Here is a 24,136-nt window from a genome sequence, read left to right on the forward strand (position 1 = left end):
ACTGATTAACATTCCTCCAAGAAGGTACTGATAAAGAGGAAAGATTTGATAATTTCTAAAAGAGTCTTTCAAAAAATGTATTCAATCACACAGCTTCTTAACGAATATTTATTGAACTACTATCAATCAGAGTAACCTATGAGTTCATGTGTAAATTCCAATTTCCATGCTAGTTTTGACCTTATTAGTAAGCAAAATTGATCGGTCCTTTCCATGTAAGTTCAAAATTTTGCAGAATATCAGTCCTGGCCTATGAGAAAATCACCAATATGAGAACACTTTCATATTCTCAAATCCAAAAAAGAGCATTCCACCACACATGACTATTAAAAATACAAGCCCTATCTAAAGTTCCTTCTGCATCTACTTGATTAAATTGAGAGAAATTTTTTCCTATAATCCAATCTTCACTTTTTCTTCATGAGAGAATGAACTTGGCTTATGAATTAGGATTCCAATTTCATCTCTCAGTGGCACTTATGGATCAAAAAACATAGTGATTAAATTTTAAGTAAAGGCAAGCACATTTTGGCATTTTCTTTTAAAAGCTAACCCAGTTTCCTAAATAAAATATCCAAAAAATCAACCAAACTCTACAAAACTCACAATTTCAACTCTTTCACAGAAGTCTTAGGATAAGCAGTATATTTATAATTCACATGTACATACACAATGATTATTATATTCTAAAGTGATTCTAAGACAATAGCTCAATTCTTTGGATTTCAATTAGATAAACTCTTATCAAATAAAAATGAAGGCCGGGGATATGGCTTAGTTGGTAGAGTGCTTGGCTTGCATGCACAAAGCCCTGGGTTCAATCCCCAGCACCACAAAAAGGAAAATGAAAATATCCAACATCACTTTTTAAGCAACTAATAAGACTATAACAATAAGATACAACCATTTAAACACAGTCAACTTAGATTAATTATGCAGATAAAATAGTCATTATGGGATTTCCAATACTGCGTTTAAATTCACTTAGAAGTGGAAACCACAAACATCTCCAGCACTATCCTAGGCTGTCCCCTTGGTCTCCTTTGCAAGTTTGTTTTCAGATCCAGATAAACTGAAGAGCAGTTTACCTTCATTGGTCGCCTATATTTCCTGCAGGCTGTGACATGCGCAATGACACTGGCGTGGGTCTCTTTGCTGACATTGATTCCATTTACTTTGATAATACACTGTCCAGGGTGAAGACCAGCTGCTGCAGCTACAGTTCCTTTAAATACAAATGCGGAAAATTGCCAAAAATGTATCTGAAGAATAAGATTCATCTTTATCATATATAGAACAATGAAAGCAATTTTTAAAATATAATAAGGGCCTAGCTAATATACTCCTAATAAATTCGGTTCTGATAGCAATTCTGTCTCAACATTTTTCTGCTTTTTAACTCACCATTCAAACTGTGATTAAAAGAACATTTTCCCACCTCCCTAAGAATTAGTTTGAGGGAATATTTCAAAGTGACCTTTAAAATGGTAATCAGTTATTTTCCCTTTTAAATGTCTAGTCAATCTAATTTCCTAATATACATCTATGTAATAAAAACTACAAAAGCCAGAAACATATGCTTATCTTTCTTTACAGAGTCCCTAAACATTGAAAGAGAACTCACTTTTTTAAAAGAATGTCAATAATTTAATATGAATATAAAAAAGAAAAATACACACACACACACACACACACACATATATATATATATATATATATATATATATATATATATATTTTTTTTTTTTTTTTTTTGGTGGCTCAGGGGATTGAACCCAAAGCCTCACATATGCTAGGCAAGCACTCTACCACTGAGTCATATTCTCAGCCCCTAAAAATAAATTTTAAAGGCAAAAATCAAGTCAATTAACTACTATGAGCAGCCTGGATGTTCTAAGAAAACATAAGTGTTCAGGAACCAGAGAAGCTGTGGAGAACAGAGCAGATACTACCAATTTTTCAATCACTTTGTTTACATAGGTACAGATTTAAATACAGAAGTGGCATATTCTAGCCAGCGAGTTAAGGTTTCTCTGAACCTTCCAGTGATTGATATTGGATAGTCTGAGCAAATCAACATTGAGAAAGTACCACTGAAAAATAGAATATATGTCATTCTCACAAATGGTTGTAAAATATCATAAATATGCTAGAAAAGATGTCCATTATAAGCATTTTCTCCCATAAGGGAATTATTAAACAGTTCTACGAAAATTAATATTTATGAATAAATCTTTTCTTTTCCTCTCAGTTCCCAATAAAACTCATTCCCTGTTCATGGTTTGGATGTGAGGTATCCCCAAAATGTCCATGTGTGAGCCAATGCAATAAGGTTCAGAGGAGAAATGATTAGGTTATAATGATTATAACCTAATCAGTGAATTAATCCCCTGGTAGGGATTAACTGAGTGGTAACTAAGTGGTAGGGTGTGACTGGAGGAAGTGGGAATTGGGACATGGCACGGGGTATATATTTTGTAACTGGAGAAAGAAGTCTCTCTCTCTCTCTCTCTCTCTCTCTCTCTCTCTCTCTCTCTCTCTCTCTCTCCTTTCTGATCACCATGTGAGCTGCTTCCCTCTGCCACACTCTTCTGCCGTGATGTTCTGCCTCACCTGGAGCCCCAAGGAGGGGAGCTGGCCTTCTATGGACTAAGACCCCCGAAATCCTAAGCCTCTAAACAAACGTTTCCTCCTTCACAGTTGTTCTGGTCGGGTTCTTTAGTTACAGCAGCGAAAAAGCTGACCAAAACACTCCCCAAAATATCAAGTGGTTATTCAGTTATTCTGCATTGAATTGAGTCTTGGGGGAAGGAAGGACATTCCCAGCAGAGAAAATAGTAGGAAGACGGAAATGGAGTGAGAAATCACCTGGACATGTGGGGTGTGAGCACAGAACTGGGCAGGAGGGTGTGAAAGAGAGAGAAAGCGGAAGCAGAGCAGAGCCCCAGAGAGAAGGCCTTGTGTGGCTAGTGCAAAGCCCTCAGCCTCTGAACCTGACAGACAAAGAAGACGCTGAAGGCCTTGTGTCTCAGAGACAGAATTAGTGAGGTAAGAAAAGAGAAATCAGTCTTGGGAGATAATTTTAAGAAAACTGCTGAGTAGTAACGGGGGCCCAGTGAAGACAAGACAGGCTATCAGGAACCATGACCACAAAGCTGTTCAGGAGAAGGGACAAAAAGGTTCATCCAAGTCTGAAATCCAGTGGCCCGGATGTAGGTAGGTCACACTGGAAAGAGTGGGCTGACTGCCATGACTCACTGTGAGAACAAGGCTGGGGAGGCCTCTCTGCTTTGACCACATAACATCAGTGTGAAAAGAAACCAGAAAAACATCTTTTCATTTAATGCACACCGGAGAGGACAAGCACAGAAGCATTTGTCTTTTGACTCTATCAGAAGCAGAAAAGCACAAGAATCAGACTTTGACCAACCTCATCACTAATCTCCAAAGATAGAACCTTGCTCTTTAGATGATGGGAGACCTCAATTCACTCAGGATTTCAGTGACATGCCAGTAGTGGTAATGTGAACAACTCTTTTTTTTTTTTTTTTTTTGGTTTTGTAAAAATGAAGAGATTTAATATGTAATGTCCCATTTCCATTTGATAAAATTGAATGAGTTATTGAAACAGTTTTAAACATCTATCCGTCTCTACTTTGAAAAAATTGAGAGAACAGACAAGTTTTTCAAGTATGACAGATTTTTATCATAATATGTATAATAATTAATCTTATAATCTAATAAATGTCTAACTAAATTTTATTCTGATAGCAAGGCCCTATTAAAATTGCCTCTCTAATGTTTGAGTGATTATATGAAGATGCTTCCTGTTTCTCGGCACTAAAAAGGTATTTATTTCCCCCTTGTTAGATAAATACATGGCTTCTCATGCTTACAGAAATACTTCCAGCTACAGCAGTTGGTTATTTATTATGTTTAGCAATGTGGAAACTGTTATTCCATTCCATTCTTAGTGTCAGTAAAACAAAACAAAAAATACATAACAACATGTCAATAGATGACTTGTCTTTCAAAAACTCGAATAATATACCAAGTTTTTAATCACCATAATTATTTAATTTAAAATACATTTTATGGTGAAATGTATCCAAGGTTCATAAGAACACCTAAAGGAATTAAATAGAAACAGGTTATAGAGCCCACAGATCACCCGGAAGCCTCAAAACTCATATCTCTGAATTACGAAAAACGAATAAAAAAACCCAATTACTTGCAGTCAAGAAAAATACAAATATATAACCTTAAAATCATCAATACTCTTTGGTTTAAGCTGAATTGTACATAAGCATTTATCCAGGATAAATAGATCAGAATTTTTGAAGACATTTCTTTTAAAAATTTTTGTTTCTATAATGTACTACCATTGAGTTAATACAGTGAAAATAAGATTAGTGAGAAAATTCCCAGCAACATGACTATGCATATTTTAAACATAATCCCGTTCTGAATGGAATATCTAACACATGCTGGAAAACTCTTTACCAAGCGAGATGAATTTCTTACCTCTTCCTACTGCATGTACAACGGAAGGGCCAAATCCTCGGATCTGGAATCCAAGCCCATCAGCTGAATCTGGGATTTTCACAGTCCTAGTATCAACCAGAAAATAAGGTAAGACGAATTTTAAATGCCACTATTGGTTAAAATAGCAGTCATCTACACCTTTATTCATTCTTTCAATAAATACATGTGGAGGGTCCACCACATGAAAGACATTGGCTAGAAGCCCCGGGAGATAAACGTGGTCCCTACCAACATAAAAGTACAATACTTAATTTCTAAATTGAACACAATCATTACATAGCATATCCTGAAAAGGGGCCAGAGTCTGGGGGCAGACAAACCTCAATCAGGCACTGAATAGTTAGACTCCTGAACTTCTCTGACACAAAGCTTTACAGAAACTGTTCACAGAAAGATACTGCTATTAAAACTTACTCTGCAGGTTATCAGTGAGGATTAAGAGAGACACTGTTGATAAACTGCCTGCACAGTGCCATGACCTAGTTAGGTACTTAATACAATGGAAGCTTCTCTCATTATTTACAGTTACAAAGAAAGAAAGGAGTACCTTGTGAAATTTCTTGATGAATATTAATATAACAGAAACACAATGTTAATACGTTTCTACCTGTTGGGAACTTCATCAAAGAACACTAACAAAGAACAAGTTATAAAGAACAGAGCTGTCAAACACTACATCAAAATAATTAAAAGAATCTGATTAACTTTAGTTTTTATGCAGTGAAATTCTAAAAGAATAATACATCAAAAGGAAAACCTGAATTTTTCAAAAAAGGGAATATTTCTGGTAAATCCACACAGAAAAAAAAAAATATGAAGGGATGGAAAATGTGAGTCAGCTGTCATGCCAAACCAGTGAAGGATGTTCAAATTGTTACTAATAAATGAGATGCTCCACAGAAGGAAGCCAGAAATCAGATAGCAACAATGCAAAGCAATGAACACCAGATAAGATGTAACATCACAACAATAAAAATGAGTACAAAATAGACTGCAGTAGAGGGCAAAACCAAAGAACACAATGCAATAAATTTGGATGGATAGTACTTGATGTCAAAGAAACAACATTTTTCCAAAAGATGAATTAATCATGAAATAAATGTTCACAGCTCTTCAAGGGCAGGCTGGACAAAGTCTGACGTTAGATACAGCTGGTAGAAGTAGTATAAGCAACAATGATAGCAAAGGTTGCATCTGCAACCTCACATATAACCTAGGCAGGCATTTAGTGATAAAAATACAAACTGTCTGTTCTAGGGAAACTTTGAAGTATTATTATAAGTCAATTTACACAGTATGAAATAACCTGCATGTATGTGGAATGGACGTCAGAGAATTAATATGCCCTTTATCTCTAATTAAAGACTCTTTGGTGTACAACACTATATCCATTTCCTCTGAATCGCACACAGTTAATAGTGTCTGTCAATGATACACAGTGAATTTGCATAATACTGAAAATGAAAGACAACAAGAAGAAAAAAAAGATCATAAATACATTTTCTGGTGAGCATGAAACAAAAATGGCCTACATATTATGAATAAAAGTTCATTTGTACTGAAGTAACTTGGGAGTTTTCAGGCACGATGAATTACTCTTGCTTTCAAATTAATGTAATTTACAAGGGCCCCTCAACCCTTTCCAAGTCGGGTTTTCTGTCCTTCTGATATTGCTATGTAAGGCTGACTATCTTCCAGAAGATCATTATGTTTTTGTTAACAAAAAATGTACAAAAAAAAAAAAAAAAACATAAGATCCACTTTTAGGGGAAATGGTGGAATTCCACAAATAAAATGATCTTGTGAGAAAATGTTTTCTTGGTAGGAATATTATATTGCCTATTAAAAAGAAGAATTAAATTTATACAAGGGAAATGTTCTATTTCCTGTAGAAAATAAGTTGGCTAAATCATCTGCTACATAGGCTTCTGAAAACTTCCTTGATATTATCAAGTATAAAATACAGTTTAAATCAAAAGAAAGCTCTGTTGTATTTACTTCTCATATTTTTCCCTTTTCTCTTCCAAACAGGATGCTACTTAAATTTTTCAACAGCTATTTTAAGAAAATCTAAGAGGGCCACACAAAAACTTCCATGCAGCTCTTCCTGAGGTCTCTTGCCCTCTAGATCTGAAGTGAAGATGACCTCCCAGGGTAGCCTTGGGAGCCAAAGTCAGGAGAAGGAAACTATGATGTAAGACAAAAGGAACTTTGGAAAGAGCAGAGATCTTCCCACCTCTATCCAAATCCCCTCCATTTGTACTTTAAGAGTGTGAGAAATAAATACCTGCTGTGCTGAGCCTTTGTGTGCATTCTGTTTGTAGCCCACAGTAGCTAATTCAGTTCATGGATTTCCTAAGAAAAGTGACCTGTTCTCTTTTATCAGAAAATTCACACAAGACAGAAACATGCGTTATCACCCTTCACTCTCACATCAATTTAAGAAATTGGGAAGAAACCGAAAACAATCAGGAATGCCTTATCAAGCAGAGATATATCACAATGAACACTAAGAATAAAGTAAATCTTTATAATTATCTTTAATATGTCACAACTTTCCAAAAAACGCTTGTAGTGATGGGGTAACTACCAATTTACATAATTTGGATGTTAATTTTCAAATAGAAATGTTAAATTTAGTATTGATAATATTTTCAAAACATTTAATTCCATTAATAATAGATAAAGCCGCACTGTGGGTCTGTGCACATTGGACTAGAGTGGAGAGTGTCTTTGATTGTTATAACTGGTTGTTGGGAGCTTCTACTGGTATTTAGTGGGTAAAGAATGGGATGCAGGTAAACTCCTACAGTGCACACAGCATGTCCTCAAGGATGTTGTTAATGCAGATGAGTATTTTACTTCACCAAAAATTTTCCTGGATGGGAATCAGCATAATTGTGCAAAGAATATGTACACATCATGCAATAAAAATTGTGATTTCTCACATTAAATGTCACTCTGGCCTATTTACACTGGTTAAATATATTTTCTAAAATACCGTACTACAACCTTTTTTCCTATTCTCTTAGTAAATTTGCGTGACCATTCCAAACTTTCTCTGAAAGACAAATGTATGCATGTGTATGTGTATGTGTGTGTTTATTAATGAGTGATTTATAGTACTCAATGGAATAAAGACTCAAAAGTTATACATTTCATAAAAAAAGAAAAGAAAAAATGAATATACCATCTTCAAAAAAGTTTTTAAATACAATACAAAATAGGTCCTTTTTATCATTAAATATGAAATTTATGGGCTGGGGATGTGGCTCAAGCGGTAGTGCGCTCGCCTGGCATGCGTGCGGCCCAGGTTCGATCCTCAGCACCACATACCAACAAAGATGTTGTGTCCACCGAGAACTAAAAAATAAATATTTTTTAAAAATTCTCTCTTTCTCTCTCTCTCTCTCTCTCTCTCTCTCTCTCTCTCTCTTTAAAAAAAAAAAAAATTTATTTTTTTGAGAATGAAATCTTAGTATTTCCAGGCCTTACCTTTTAGGAATGGTCCTTTCAACTTGAATTTTCTAGACTTAAATGTGACATAAACCAAAATATGTTCTTGATATAATAATCAATGGAACAAATGAAATGAGAAAATGGATAAAAGTACCATGTATGGTATCACTATGTGTTAAACCTCCATGTGCCTAGAATTACGTAGTGTCTTGGTAGCTCTGTACACAAGCACGACTCTGCACATCTTATGAACACATATGCTAAAGTGAACATCGAAGTGAATAAAGTGCCACATTTAGCTGGTAAACAGAGAAAGAGAGGGTTGCACCTCAGGTTTCAAATACCATGTAGCGAACACTGAGGGACGGGTAAGAGCCCCCTGTCCCAGATCTGCTCTCCTAGCACTAATTCAAGGATGGGGATTTGCCTCTGTCTGTTTAGTTTGAAGACAGTGGCCTCACACCCATATATTAGCAGTTAGAAGAGTGTTTCACACCATATGTCAGTGCACCAGTCAATAGTTATGGGGTTAAACCAGAGAGAAAAAGGCAAAGCCTTAATGCTTACTAATGATTGTTTCTGGAATTACTACTCTTTTATCCCTTTCTTATCTTATTCCAGTCTGCCTCTCCCTGTTAAAGTTCCTCAAAGTATCAGGAAATAGGCAAGTGGAATAGCCTCATCCCAGGCAGAGCTGGATTAAGGGAGAGGAAGATCATAGTTAGGTTTAGAAGGAAGACACTGTTGTGGTTCTTTGCTGCCCCCTAGCCCAGTCTGCCTAAATTACTAACTTTAATTAATGGTCACACTCTATTAGACCACCTGATAAGTTACTGGTGGAGCTAAAGCATCCATCCACTTTAATGATTTCACACTGCCATGAACAGACTTACTAGGGGGAATCTGGACCATTAGACTGCTCTTTGACTCAGGTAAGTTACCTCCAGCTGTTCGTGATTATATATAAATATGCAATATTTTTTACATATAACAATACATTTTAAGACAAGGAAGAATACTATATGTACCTAAATTTTTGTTAGCAGTTAAAAAAAATCTTGGCTTTGAAGTGATAAGTATCATTTATCTGGAAATCAATGAAGTCGCTTATTGATAAATGATATAAGTAATATCTGAACGGTAATTGTGGCATCATCATGATACATGAACACAATGCATTAAGTACTTTATACATATAATCTCAATCAGTTAAACAAGCAGGGCAAATCTGACTAGGTAATACTAGTACACTGATGAAAATGATTTTCAGAAGAAAAGTCACTCAATTGCAAGTTTACCTACAATATGTCTTCAAAAAACAGAACACACAGCAGTATATAAAGCATGGCGCCACACTGTATGTATAAGGTGGTAGATATATGCGTTAACATTTAGAAAATACATTACACCCTAAATTTCAAAAAAAAAAGCAATTTATAGGTGATAAGACTGTAAGAAAAAGATTTCCCCTCAGAAAAATCTGTACTCTCTTACTTTTCTACAATAAACATGAATATTTTTCTAATCATAGGTAGAAAGATGATAGGTCTTTTTATAGATATATTTTTTTTAATTAATGAGCATCTTACCAAACATATACAAGCCTTGAGTGTCTCTCAGGCTAGATATGCTCTTATGAGCACTAAATTAAAAATGGAGTCTTGGGCTAGGGATATAGCTCAGTTGGTAGAGTGCTTGCACAAGGCCCTGGGTTTAATCCCTAGTACATACCAAAAAAGAAAAAAAAAAAAAAGGTGTCTAATGACCTCAGAGCATCAGAAAGTCTGATAGTTTTGTAACAGTGGTCCTCTTTATGCTTTGAATATAGGTGTTGGTATCCTTCCACTGCACTTATTTTTAAAATGAACATGTTTCTTTCTCTTCTTCTCCGCCTGGCTAATCTCAGGGAAAACAGCATTACCTTTCTTCCCATGCTCCACAGAGTTATCTGTCCTTGAGTACACACCCACCATAGGAATGAAGTAATCCAGACTGGGGATGGTACCAGAATATCTCAGAAATGACTACCTCCCAAATTAACATGTGAATTAAAACTCCAACTCAGAACACAGGGAATGTAGCCTTTGAGTCACCTCTTTAAAGGCCCCCCAGTTCCTGATGATGGGCAGAATCACAGCCTCTGGAACAGGAGTCCACTATGTTTCTCTTTTGCTGGCAAAGCAATAAACTTCTTTTTCCTCCCGTGGTTTCCAATAAACCATGTCCTCATTATTGGATTGGCGGCCTCACAAGAACTGAGCTTTCAGCAACAAACTGGCACCCCAGGTGGGACCCAAGAGCAGCCCCCGGACTCCAGCTTTCTTGGGCAGGCCTGGCTCTCCAAGGAACCCCACTTCCAAGCTGAGGATGTAAGGCAAACTTTCTGAGAGCTGACTGCGATAAAGTTAGGAGACAGGTAAGTGGGTGTACCTCTGGTCGAACCAAAAAAGGTTTTCCTGTGAGTAAAGGAAGGGACTGAGGGACTGTCCCCAGCAGCTGCTGAAGCACTTTTTGCTTCAGGGAACCCCTGCCTTCCTTCCCTCAACTGTATGGATTGCTCCGTCTTGGTCTATTTGAGAAAAAAGGATGCAGTAAAGGTGCCACACCTTGACTGTTCGGTAAGTTCCATTCCCTTTCCCCGCACCGAAACCCTTGGTTCTACATAGTTGGTTTCCCTTTGTGAAACCATCTTGTCCCTCTTCGTGGGGACATCTGTAGTACCACTGGTATAAAAGTCAGAGTGGGAGTTGGGAACTTGAAGGATTTTTCCTGTCTGGTCTGTTTTAAAGGATCCCGTCTGATCAGCCATGGTTTGGGAATCCCTTCTGGTTGTCTGTCTGTGTTTCTGTTTCGTTTCTATCAGTTACTGTCCCTTTTAAGACATGGCCAATACCGCATTGAGATTGTACAGGTAGTCTCTTAGGAAAGATCTTGGCTGGCCAATTTAAAGGTTCCTATTTGTTGGAATTGGTTTGGGGGCTCCTCTCTGTTGTCTCTCTCTTTGCTTTTTTGTACGATCTTGCAATTGGAGCCGGTCTGTCAAAGATAAAGTAAGTTAAAGGTTTGTCCGAGATAATGTTTTATTGTAATGATCTGGCTTTTGAATAGCTTTCTGGATTATTGTACAATCTTGCAATTGGAGTTGGTGTGTCAAAGGTAAAGTTAAGTGGAAGAAATTTGTACATGCAGGTCTGTGTTTTAAAGGTTCCCCTGGTTTTGGGATCCTCTCTTATCTGTTTTTTGGGTTTTGTGTGTTTGTTTGTTTTGTCTGTTACTGGCCCTCTAAGAAAGACATGGGGCACACTGCATTGATCTTAGTGGGGTTTCTAGAGCACAGAGATCATGGCTGCATAGGCCACCTATAAGGATAAGCCTGACTATGAGAAAGAGGGTTTACTGTAACACAATCTGACCTTTATATGTTTTTTTTTTTTTTTGGATTATTATACAATTCTGAAGTTAATGTTAGTCTATCAGGGGTGAAGCCTATGAAAGAGATTCTGTAAGTACAGGCATTTATGCAGTTCCATGATACGGGGTCTGAACAGTCAGGAACTCATTCAAGGTGCCAAAATGCATTGCCTCTGGGTCACAAGGAGAGCAAGCAGCTCACCGGCCCTAAAATGGGAGGAAAGCTGCCTAGGCTGTAGAAAAAATGGCCCAAGAGAACCTGGCCTCTGCCCTGCCTCTCAGCCCCTTCCGCCTCTGTTGAGTGGAAGCTGATGGCCACAAATGATGTGGTTTCAGCACTATTAGTATGTGACCTGGAGACAGGAACAGTCTCCCCTTTAGGATCTGACAGGATGCCCCATTTGGCCAGGAGATATCCATCACTGGCACAAAATGATTCAATGCCTTGGGAGGCTGGCAAAATAAATAACTGCACCCAAAAAAGAAAGACAGAAACTAAGGCCAACCTGTGTTTTTAGGCAGCCTCTGCAAAGGGATCTTCAAGGAAGCCTAAAGAAAAAAAATGGAAAGGGTCTCCCCCATTGCATATGAATATCTAGCATAAAGAAAAGGCCCCCAATCAGTGGGGATCTCACTTAAAGCTGATGGCATTGTGATACTGATTACTGGAACAGCCTCAAAAATATCCTGTCCTCCAACCCCTTGAATGTAACCTGGGAGAAAACAGATTAAGGCACAGGTTTTGTATATGCTAGATTTTCCAACCCTCTCCTAAGATGAAATCTGTTGTGTGAAGTAAACGTACAGATAAAATTCACAAGGACTATTTCCGAATACAAATTTAAGAGAAAGATCCAAAAATAGAAGTTATAGGTATGGAAATATATTTTAGTAGAGAAAATTAGCAGGTAAAAGAAATGTTTCTGGGTGATAAAGTATTTTTTTCTGGTAAAGTAATATTCTTGGGCTAAAGTCAAAGATAAAAGAGGGCAAAACTAAGGATGCAAAGTTGTGAATGTCTAAGGAGGTTGCAGAAAATCTATGGAAGTTTGTGTTTGTGATTAAATTGGGTATAATTAGCTCAGTCGAAGTTAATGTTCTGATATGAGGCAACGTCTAAAACACTGATCTGCTCTTATCTATCAAGATAATTTTCTTGGCTGGGGATGTGGCTCAAGCGGTGGCGCGCTAGCCTGGCATGCGTGCGGCCCGGGTTCGATCCTCAGCACCACATACAAACAAAGATGTTGTGTCCGCCGAGAACTAAAAAATAAATATTAAAAAAAAATTCTCTCTCTCTCTCTCTCCTCTCTCTTTAAAAAAAAAAAAGATAATTTTCTTGTATTTGTTGGGTTTTCTTACTTGGGGAAACTAAGTCTTAAAGGAATTGGGGTTTGTACCTATTTGAAAGTCATTACTGATTACTTTGAAACTGGTTAAACAAACAATGGTTACTAAGGTTATAACAATGTAGTAACACCCTAACATATTGAAAGGGTAAAGTTTCTAAGCTGGAAAGCCTGAATTAAAATGTAAAAGACCGAGCATTGTAAAGTTTCTAAGCTGCAAAGCTTGAATTAAAATGTAAAAGACTAGGTATTGTTAACTTCCTCTGCTACACCCAGAACCTGAAATTCCTGAGATAGTTAAAACAACGCCCTACTGGCCATTTAGCCTAGGGCCCTGTGCAGTTTGTCACAGGGCCCGAACCAATCAGTTTGAATGTGTACCCCGCTTAGGAGTGACCAATAACCCCCCCACCTGTTCCCGCCAATGAATGTGCTAATCACGTCTCAGAGTTGTTGTTCAATTTTCCCGTGCCTCATGATGATTTGTTCTGATGTATGCAAAGCCCCCCGCCCTCCCCAAAGAGTGTACTTAAGCTCTGCTTGACCTCTGCTCTGGGCTCTGGGCTGCTCTCCCTTCTTGAGTGAGCACGGAGCCCCAGTGCGCTGGAACGGATCCCTAATAAATCCCCCTTGCCATTGCATGAAGCTAGTCTCGTGTGGTCTCTTTCTCCGACGCTTCGCCGGACCCTTACATTTGGTGCGTTGGCTGGGAACTGCGCATCACCGGACAGGGAGACCCAACGAACTGCTTCGGGGGTAAGTAAGGCGCCTTTCTCTCTCTCTGCCCTCCTTCTTCTCCTTTTCTCCCCCTTGTTCTTCTTTCGCGATCGCTCAGGTGCGATCGCTCAGGTGCGATCGCTCAGGTTCGGTCTCTGGCAGCTCAATGGTGGGCGTAAGTCCCCAGAGGGCGTAAGCTCTCAGAGCCTTGGGTGGGGTTGGCAGTGTGTGTGTGGCTGTCAGTGGAGAGCGTAAGCTCCCCCTGGTGGTGGCAGGCAGACGTGTCTAGGAGCTACAGACCACCCCTCCAAAGGACGCTTTGGAGGGTTCGGGGGGACAGGAGTGCTCCATATCAGGTAGAGGGGCGGATGAACCCTTGTAGGTGTATTTTGCTGCCAACCCGTCTGGTTTTGCTGGCAACTCTTTCTGTTGAATTCACTGTCTGTCTTTAATTTTTGCCTCTGAACTTGTGCTAAACGTCTTACTGTGTGTCTGGGATTGTGTCTCATTGTGTCTCGTTTGTATTGTCTTGTCTCTGTCCTTGTTCAAGTAACTCCCAGTGTGGGACAAAGCCATTCCACACCTCTGTCCCTGACCCTTGATCATTGGACGGATGTCTGCACAAGGGCCCAAAATCTTTCTTTTTCAGTGGAACGCAGGACCTGGCGGACACTCTGCGCCTCAGAATGGCCCACCCTTGGAGTTGAATGGCCCCCGGAAGGGTCCTTCCACCTCCCTTTAATCTGTAAAGTCAGAGATTCTGTCTTTCAGCCAGGGCCGCGTGGCCATCCAGATCAACAGCCATATGTTTTAACCTGGCAGGACCTCTGCGAGTTTCCTCCTATGTGGGACAAGCCTTTCCTTGTTCCCACTCCTGTTCCAATCTCTTCCCCTACGATCCTGTCACTCAAACCTTCTGCTCCTCCCCCTCGTCCCTCCGTTCTCCCTGAGTCACAGGATTTAACTTCACTGGACTCCCCCCCACCTCCTTATCCTCTACCCATGCTCCCAAACCCCCAATCCATTTTAGCTGACCCTCCTGCCACTGACTCGGTTGCCCCGCCGCTAGAGGTAATTGGGTCAGACCCAAGCCCTCCTGGGGAAGCAGCAGCAACGGTAGCAGCAGCAGTAGCCCCTCCCCCACCGGAGGAAACTGGGCCAGCTAAAGGAACCCGCAGACGGCAGATAATGGAAAACTTGGAAGCCCCGGTGATGCTTCCCCTTCGTCCCTATGGGCCCACAATAGATGATGGGCACGGGGGAGAGATGCAGGCTTACCAATACTGGCCTTTCTCCTCCTCAGACCTTTACAACTGGAAAAATAACAATCCCCCTTTTTCTGAGGACCCCACCCGACTTACATGTTTAATCGAGTCACTGATGTTCTCACACCAGCCCACCTGGGATGACTGCCAACAGCTTTTGGTGACTCTCTTCACAAGAGAGGAACGAGAGAGAATCCTCTTGGAAGCCAGAAAGAATATTCTTGGACCAGATGGGAGACCAACCCAACTTCCTAACATCATCGAAGCTGGCTTCCCCTTAAACCGACCCAACTGGGACCCAAACACCTTTGAAGGTAGGGAGCATCTGTCCACCTATCGCCGGGCTCTTGTAGTGGGTTTCCGAGTGGCCGCTAGGCGGCCAACTAATTTGGCCAAGGTAAGAGAGATTATTCAGGGACCCAATGAATCTCCCTCCATGTTTCTGGAGAGAATTATGGAAGCATATAGGAGATATACTCCCTTTGATCCTCAGGCAGAGGATCAAAAGGCATCTGTTGCAATGGCTTTTATTGGGCAGGCTGCCCTAGATATTAAGAAAAAGTTACAACGTTTAGATGGACTACAAGATATGACCTTAAGAGATTTGGTCAGAGAGGCTGAGAAAGTATATTATAAGAGAGAAACTGAGGAAGAGAGGGAACAGAGGAGGGAGAAGGAAAGGGAACAAAAGGAAGATGAAAGGAGTAAAAGGCAGACTAAAGCATTGGCTAAGGTCCTGGTCACAGCCACAGATAGGCCAGAAGCTGGAAGGCAGGAAGACAGGAAGGGATACCTGGGCCCACGCCAAAGGCTGCCCCTGGCCTCAGATCAATGTGCCTACTGTAAAGAAAAGGGACACTGGGCTAAAGAGTGCCCCAAAAAGAAGCAGACGCACCGGCCTGCCATGCTGACTCTAGAAGATGACTAGGAAAGTTGGGGCTCGGATCCCCTCCCCAAGCTCAGGGTAACTTTTGAAGTGGAGGGGACCCCAGTGAACCTTGAAGTAGATACAGGAGCAGTATATTCAGCCCTCAAGGCCCCACTGGGCCCTCTATCTAATAAAAGATCCTTAGTTCAAGGGGCTAATGGCAGTAAATATCGGGCTTGGACAACAAAGAGGACAATGGACCTAGGAAGGGGAAAAGTCCACCACTCTTTCCTAGTAATCCCAGAATGCCCGGCCCCATTAATGGGCAGGGACCTACTCACCAAGCTCCGGGCTAAAATAACCTTCAACCCTGATGGTCCCCAAGTGGAGTTTCTAAACCCTTCAGTAAAGACCCCCATAGTCACGGCTCTGACTATGTCAGTAGAAGATGAACATCAACTCTTCATGGCCCCTGGGACTGATCAAACAGCTAAACTACCCCAGAGATGGATGAAAGATTATCCTGATGCCTGGGCAGAAACTGCTGGGTTAGGTCTGGCCATAAAACAACCTCCAATAGTAGTAGAATTAAAAGCCTCTGCCTCTCCAATCAGTGTTAAACAATATCCTCTAAGCAAAGAAGCTAGGGATGGGATAAGACCCCATATTCAGAAATACCTGGCTCTTGGGGTCCTAAGGTCCTGTCAATCGGCCTGGAATACCCCCCTGTTACCAGTAAGAAAGCCAGGAACTGGGGACTACCGTCCTGTTCAAGACCTGAGAGAGATCAACAACAGAGTGCAGGACATTCACCCCACGGTGCCTAACCCATACAATTTGCTTAGCACTCTGAATCCGGAGCGGATATGGTACACTGTGCTGGACTTAAAAGATGCTTTCTTCTGTTTGCCCCTACATAAGGGCAGTCAGTTGTTGTTTGCTTTCGAATGGATAGACCCAGAAATAGGAACATCTGGCCAACTAACCTGGACTAGACTCCCACAGGGGTTCAAAAACTCCCCCACTCTCTTTGATGAAGCTCTCCACAGGGACCTCAACGACTTCAGAACTGCACACCCTGAAGTCACCTTACTCCAATATGTGGATGATCTGCTGCTGGCAGCCGACATCAAGGAGAACTGTGAGTCTGGGACCCAAGCACTATTATCCGAGCTTGCTCAGCTCGGATATAGGGCTTCTGCCAAAAAGGCCCAAATTTGTCAACAAGAAGTATTATTCCTGGGTTATTCTCTTAGGGGTGGCAAACGATGGCTTACTGAGCCTAGAAAACGAACTGTTGTGCAGATACCACCCCCATCTAATAAGAGATAGCTCAGAGAGTTTCTTGGGACTGCCGGCTTTTGTAGGTTATGGATTCCTGGGTTTGCGTCTTTGGCTGCCCCTTTATACCCATTGATAAAGGGGGATGTCCAATTCCAATGGACCCCTGAACACCAACAGGCTTTTGATAATATCAAAAAGGCGCTGCTACCTGCCCCAGCCTTGGCACTCCCAGATGTAGAAAAACCCTTCACTCTCTACATCGAAGAAAAGAAAGGAATAGCGCGAGGAGTGCTCACTCAAACTTTGGGACCTTGGAAAAGGCCGGTAGCATACTTATCAAAGAAACTGGACCCAGTGGCTAGCGGGTGGCCCCATTGCCTAAGGGCTATAGCAGCGGCAGCCCTTCTAATAAAGGATGCTTATAAATTAACGTTGGGACAGAAGCTGACTATTATAGCCCCCCATGCCCTGGAGAGCATCATCCGTCAGCCTCCAGACAGGTGGCTATCAAACTCCAGAATAACCCATTACCAGAGCCTCTTACTTGACAAGGACAGAATAACGCTGGGACCCCCTGCTCCACTCAACCCGGCTACACTACTGCCAGAAGAATCATCAGGACCTGTCGCTCATGATTGTCAGCACATACTGGCAGAGGAGACGATTTAAAGGATCAGCCACTGCCCCGCCCTGAGGTCGTATGGTTTACGGATGGGAGCAGCTTCCTCCAAGACGGTAAGCGGGGCTGGAGCAGCAGTAGTTAGCAAAACTAATGTTATCTGGTCCTCTGGCCTTCCAGAAGGAACATCAGCTCAAAAAGCAGAGCTAATTGCCCTTACAAAAGCACTGGAGCTAGCATCAGGCAAAAGAGCCACCGTATACACTGATAGCCGCTATGCATTCGCCACTGCTCATGTGCACAGGGCTATTTACCAGCAAAGGGGGCTACTAACCTCCGCCGGGAAGGAAATAAAGAACAAAGATGAGATCCTCCACCTTCTCTCGGCAGTAAAAGGCCCTAAAGAACTGGCTATAGTGCACTGTCAGGGGCACCAGAAGGGGAATGACCCTGTGGCAGTTGGAAACAGACGGGCAGATGAGGAAGCTAAGTTGGCAGCCCTAAACAGAGTGACCCTGTTAACTGTTTCCACGCCGGGGGAACAACAACCGGGAAACTTGGCTGCACAGGAACATTCATGCAACTTATGGCCTGGGGACACAGACACCGAACTCCGGGATCCCACAGAGCCAAGTTTACAATTCCAAAAAGCTCAACTCTACATCAAAGATGTACACCAGCTTACCATTTAGGCTCAAAGAAGTTACAGGCACTCTTGAAGGACAAAAGAAAGGACTTATTGTTGACTGACTCGCAGAGGAAAGAAATAGCTGAGCAGGTGACTAGAGCTTGTCAAGTCTGCCAGTTAGTTAACGCATACCCATCCAAGCTTCCTGCAGGAAAGCGTTTGCGAGGGACCAGACCCGGACAGTTCTGGGAAGTGGACTTTACTGAAATCAAGCCAGCAAGGTATGGACTTAAGTATCTCCTAGTCTTTGTAGTTTCAGGATGGGTCGAAGCCTTCCCCACGAAGAAAGAAACGGCTCAGATGGTGGTCAACAAGATTCTGGAAGACATCGTTCCAAGATTTGGACTGCCTAAGGTAATGGGCTCCGATAACGGACCGGTGTTTGTGGCCCAGGTAAGTCAGGGTTTGGCCAGGACCCTGGGGATTAACTGGAAGTTACATTGTGCCTATAGACCCCAGAGTTCAGGACAGGTAGAAAGGATGAATAGAACCATCAAAGAGACCTTAACGAAATTAAGCTTGGAGACCGGCATAAAAGATTGGATTATGCTCCTACCTTATGCACTGTTTCGTGCAAGAAATACCCCCTCTGTCTCTTTGTGCAACCTCACCCCCTATGAAATTCTCTATGGTGCCCCTCCTCCAATCAGGGACCTGACCCCAACCCTGAGACTTAACGATTCCTTTCAACCCCCTTGCTTAACAGACTTAAAGCCCTTGAACACACCCAGCGATACCTGTGGAAACAGTTGGCCACTGCTTATCAGCCCGGAGACAAGGGAACCCCACACCGATATCAAGTGGGAGACTTCGTCTACGTGAGATGACATCAGGTGTCATCCTTGGAACCCCGCAGGAAAGGACCATACCAGGTGCTACTTATAACACCTACAACAGTGAAAGTAGATGGAATCGCTCCCTGGATCCATGCCTCCCATCTCAAGCCTGCGCCCTGTCCAGACTCCGGCTGGAAACTGGAACAGACTGGTAATCCTCTCAAATTGCGTGTCTGTCGTGTGGGTAGGGCTATGGATTCTTCCTCTGACCACCTGCAGCCCTAATCCCCATCAGCCTGTTCAACAACATTGGCAAATTATAAATCCCACTGGACAAGTAGTGTGGTCTATTTCACATATAGCTCCTTTATGGACTTGGTGGCTATCTCTCCATCTGGACATTTGTCAACTGGCCATAGGCCTCTCTGACTGGGACCTCCCTGACATAGAGGACCCCACACAGATCCCGTTCAACCCCAAACCAGGGCAACATCCCCCACACCATATGTATTATGGATGTCATCGCTCCTATCATAGGTGTAGACTAGCCAGTCTTGATTATTATGTGTGCCCGGCTGATTTCCGAAGCCGCAAACAGGCCTGAACCTGTGGAGGGCCTGATGACTTCTATTGCAAATCTTGGGGTTGTGAACAAACGGGAGCTGCGTGGTGGAAACCAAACTCCCCAGACAGCATGATTCAGGTAGGGCAAAATGACACCTGGATACACCCTAGGAACTGTTTAACTAGCCAAGTGTCAAACACTCGCTGTGGAAAAAATAGTCTATGTAACCCCCTCAATATAACTTTCACCTCCAAAGCAAGGGGCTACCTCAAGACGACATGGCTTACGGGAAATACCTGGGGAATGCGATTCTATGTCTATGGCCCCACTTATGACTTTGGTCTCTGGTTCACCATCCGACTTAAGCAGGAAGAAAATCCCACAGCAATAGGGCCCAATCCCCCCAAGCCAGGAATTAAGCATCCCAAACCCCCTTTGCTTAGAACTACCAGAACCCCTCTACTATCCCATTCCCCCCGGTTTCTGTCTTTGCCTACTTCCCCAGTCCGGAGTATAGCTGACTCCTCCCCCTGGGAATTAATTAGAGGAACCTTCGCGGTACTGAACTCCACACAGCCAGACCTCACCCAATCCCTGCTGGCTATGCCTCTCTGCCGCACCCCCTTATTATAAAGGGATAGCAGTTAATGGGACTTATGCCGTGAAGATGCAGAGTTCCACCTGTAGTTGGGGCAAAAATCCAAAGTTAACTCTCCCAGAAGTAACCGGGGCAGGTTTATGTCTTGGGTCCCCACCCAAAAGTAAACAACACATATGCACCCAGATAGGAGAAATCAATGCCACGCAGGGCTTTCTAGTCCCTGAGAAAGGAACATGGTGGGCGTGTGACTCAGGATTAACTCCTTGCATTTCAGTTCAGGTGTTTGACAGCTCTGCAAACTATTGTGTAATGGTACAAATACTCCCCAGGGTGCTTTTTCACGATGCAGAATCATGTGAAGGTTTAGCAGGGGGACAAATAACCCGTTTCCGCCGGGAACCAGTGTCCCTCACTCTGGCCATACTATTGGGGATAGGAGCTGCTGCAGGAGTAGGCACGGGGGCAGCTGCTATGATCCGGGGTCACAACAAATGGCCCAATTAGAAACAGCAATAGATCAGGACTTGAAGGCATTAGAGACCTCCACAGCTTTGCAGAAATCCTTAACCTCTCTCTCTCTGAAGTTGTTTTACAGAACAGGCGGGGATTAGACCTCCTCTTCATGAGGGAGGGGGGCCTCTGTGCTGCACTGAGAGAAGAATGTTGTTTTTATGCTGACCATACTGGAGTTGTAAAAGAATCCATGAGTAAACTAAGAAAATGCCTTGAAGAGCGCCAGAGAGAAAGGGAAACTCAACAAGGGTGGTTTGAGTCTTGGTTCGCCCACTCTCCCTGGTTAACTACCCTTCTATCAGCCCTAGCTGGACCCTTGATCATTCTTATGCTATTACTAACTGTGGGACCCTGTGTACTTAACCGTATAGTTTCTTTCCTCCAGGCTCAGATTGGACAGGTGAAACTCATGGTTATCAGACAGCAGTACGCTTCACTGGCAGAAACGGAAAATGAGACCCCTCAATAATTATGATCTATTACTTTTAAGATTAAAAGTAGTCAGAAAAAGGAGTGAGGAATGAAAGGGTAAAGTTTCTAAGCTGCAAAGCTTGAATTAAAATGTAAAAGACTAGGTATTGTTAAGTTCCTCTGCTACACCCAGAACCTGAAATTCCTGAGATAGTTAAAACAACACCCTACTGGCCATTTAGCCTAGGGCCCTGTGCAGTTTGTCACAGGGCCCAAACCAATCAGTTTGAATGTGTACCTCGCTTAGAAGTGACCAATAATCCCCGCCTGACCTGTTCCCGCCAATGAATGTGCTAATCACGTCTCAGAGTTGTTGTTCAATTTTCCCACGCCTCATGATGATTTGTTCTGATGTATGCAAACCCCCCCCTCCCCAAAAAGTGTACTTAAGCTCTGCTTGACCTCTGCTCTAGGCTCTGGGCTGCTCTCCCTTCTTGAGTGAGCACAGAGCCCCAGCGCACTGGAACGGATCCAATAAATCCCCCTTGCCATTGCATGAAGCTAGTCTCCTGTGGTCTCTTTCTCCGATGCTTCGCCGGACCCTTACAATATGTCTCAGCCTTGTCTAGTATTATATAAAAATTTATATAAGTTTACTGGTAAGATAACCAATAAGTGCTCTCTTTTTATACATTGTATCTGACATAGAAGAGCCACACTGTCATTTGAAGACCTGTCTTGTATCTTTTTGTTTTGACTAAGTCTATTTCTGATGATTAACAATTTCCTGAATGTATAAGAGATTTAGGGGTCTCCTTTGATTTTTTGTTAACCCATGCAGACCTGTGATTACTGTTACCATACACAACACTCCTCAAATTATTCCATAAAATAGAAAAGGAGGGAACCCTTCCAAACTCATTCTATGAGGCTAATATCACCCTGATACCAAAACCAGATAAAGATACATCAAAGAAAGAAAACTTCAGACCAATATCCCTGATGAACAGAGACACAAAAAAACTCTCAATAAAATTCTGGCTAATTGCATACAAAAACATAGTGTACCACGATCAACTGGGGTACATCCTGGGGATGCAAAGTTGGTTCAACATACGGAAATCAATAAATGTTATTCATCACATCAATAGACTTAAATACTAGAATCATAGGATCATCTCAAAAGATGCAGAAAAAGCATTTGACAAAATACAGTACATCTTCAAGTTCAAAACACTAGAAAAACTAGGGATAACAGGAACACACCTCAATATTGTAAAAGCTCTCTATGCTAAGCCCAAGGCCAACATCATTCTAAACGGAGAAAAATTGAAAGTTTTCCCCCTAAAAACTGGGACAAGACAGAGATGCCCTCTTTTACCACTTCTATTCAAAACAGATTGCCAGAGCAATCAGACAGATGAAAGAAATTATAGGGATATAAATAGAAGAACTCAAATTCACTATTTGCCAACTACATGATTCTATATTTAGAAGATGCACTCTGGATAATAAATTGTACTTTAAAAGTTAAAGTCAGTTAAAGTTACTTAAATGTAAAGCTTTGGAAAGCACTTTGCCAAATTGGTGTTCTCCATACTAAAATTATGTGTAGCAAAAGTGCCAAATTTATATTAAAAAAAAAATTGGTTGGTATTTATTCATGTCATTGGACGTTTTATAGCTGGATAAAGTAACCTGTTGTTAATAAGTTACATATACAATTTTGTCTTACTCTTCACAATAAAATTAAAATTTAAATGCATTTTTGGAAAATAACAAAGACAGCCTAATCTGTTTAAAGGTGACACTGTAAAACATGGAAGTATTCTGCCACTTTTTTCCACAAAAAGAAGCTGAAAGCTCTCTTAGCCTTACTTTGATTCATGTTTCAGATATAATGTTGCATTATGCTATTTTTAAAGAGCCCCACCTTACCTGAGATAAGGCTCTGCCTCCATGTTAGAATGCTCGAAAATAAGCTAGACTTCAGCTCATTTAAAACTGTTTTCAAAAGATTGATTTCTGTTGTAAAGATGACTGTGATCTCAGACAGGGGATATAATGTATAAGTAAAGGTTCAAGATTATGAAAGTCATTTTTCTTGGTTCATAGCTATTACACAAACTGAATATGTTTTTGCTCTACTAATTTCATTTTGTATTTTCCTTGTAAACTTTGTAACTTCTAAAAAAAGCAACAACCTGGGTTAATTTGTGATAATAAGTCATTATCTACAGGATAAATAGCATATAATGCTGACTTCCAGTACTAATACTGACCCCAATTAAAAGAAAGGAATAACTGTAAAATTATAGATATTGAAGTTATAATCTATTACTCCCTCTTTAAGACTGGTGAAACTGGCTTGCTGAGTGTTTAAAACCCAAAACTTGGAAAACAAAAGTCAAGGAAGTAAAAAGAAGCCAACATTTTGGCCCTTGCCCTCTAAGGTGGGCCAGGACCCAGAAAACAACAGGACCCCTCCTGGATCCTGCAACTCCAGCTTTCAGCAACAATTTCACATGCAGTTCTTAATTCTCATTCATAATTTTCTCACTCTCTCTCTTTTTTTTTTTCTTTTTTTGTTCCTGGGGACTGAACTCTGGGGCACTTGACCACTGAGCCACATGCACTATAAGCAATGTAGGTGTCCATGGCCTACAGACCAGTATTTAGGATGCTGATTAGGTTCTAAAATATGAGATGCTTAATTCTAAAAATTTGCTTAGTTAACTTCCTATTTCACTCATCTATGTGTAATTTATTTAATCCCACAAAAATCATACAACTTACTCCCTTGGCTTTGTGCTCACAAGAACTCTTAGAGGCTTTCTGCTGTTTAAGCATGATTTCAAGAAGCAATCCACTTCATTGAAAGGTCTCATAAAAACCAGGTCACCATTAATAGCAAAAATCTTTTTCCCAACTTCCATGCCAGCCATCTAAAAGAGAAATCACACACACACACACACAAAAAAAAAATTTATAATTCAAACAGTGACTTAATAAGAAATCTGTTTTCACAGAACTAGAATCTGAAAAATTCAGAGCTTACACACTTT

The 24,136-nt window shown here is 41.3% G+C and overlaps 1 protein-coding gene across 2 annotated transcripts in view; it reads right to left on the reverse strand.

Moving 5' to 3' along the window:
* Positions 1-24,136, reverse strand: part of PREX2 (phosphatidylinositol-3,4,5-trisphosphate dependent Rac exchange factor 2) — a 294,603-nt gene that overhangs the window by 131,996 nt on the left and 138,471 nt on the right. For both annotated transcript variants that reach the window (XM_081266437.1, XM_081266436.1), the window contains exons 18-20: positions 23,868-24,016; positions 4,525-4,610; positions 1,089-1,225 (exon numbers count right to left, since the gene is read on the reverse strand). In XM_081266437.1, coding sequence (XP_081122563.1) covers positions 1,089-1,225; positions 4,525-4,610; positions 23,868-24,016 — 372 coding nt within the window. The remainder of the gene's footprint in view (positions 1-1,088; positions 1,226-4,524; positions 4,611-23,867; positions 24,017-24,136) is intronic.

Source organism: Spermophilus citellus (assembly GCF_964194105.1).
Source record: "Spermophilus citellus genome assembly, chromosome: 14".
Classification (NCBI taxonomy): domain Eukaryota; kingdom Metazoa; phylum Chordata; class Mammalia; order Rodentia; family Sciuridae; genus Spermophilus; species Spermophilus citellus.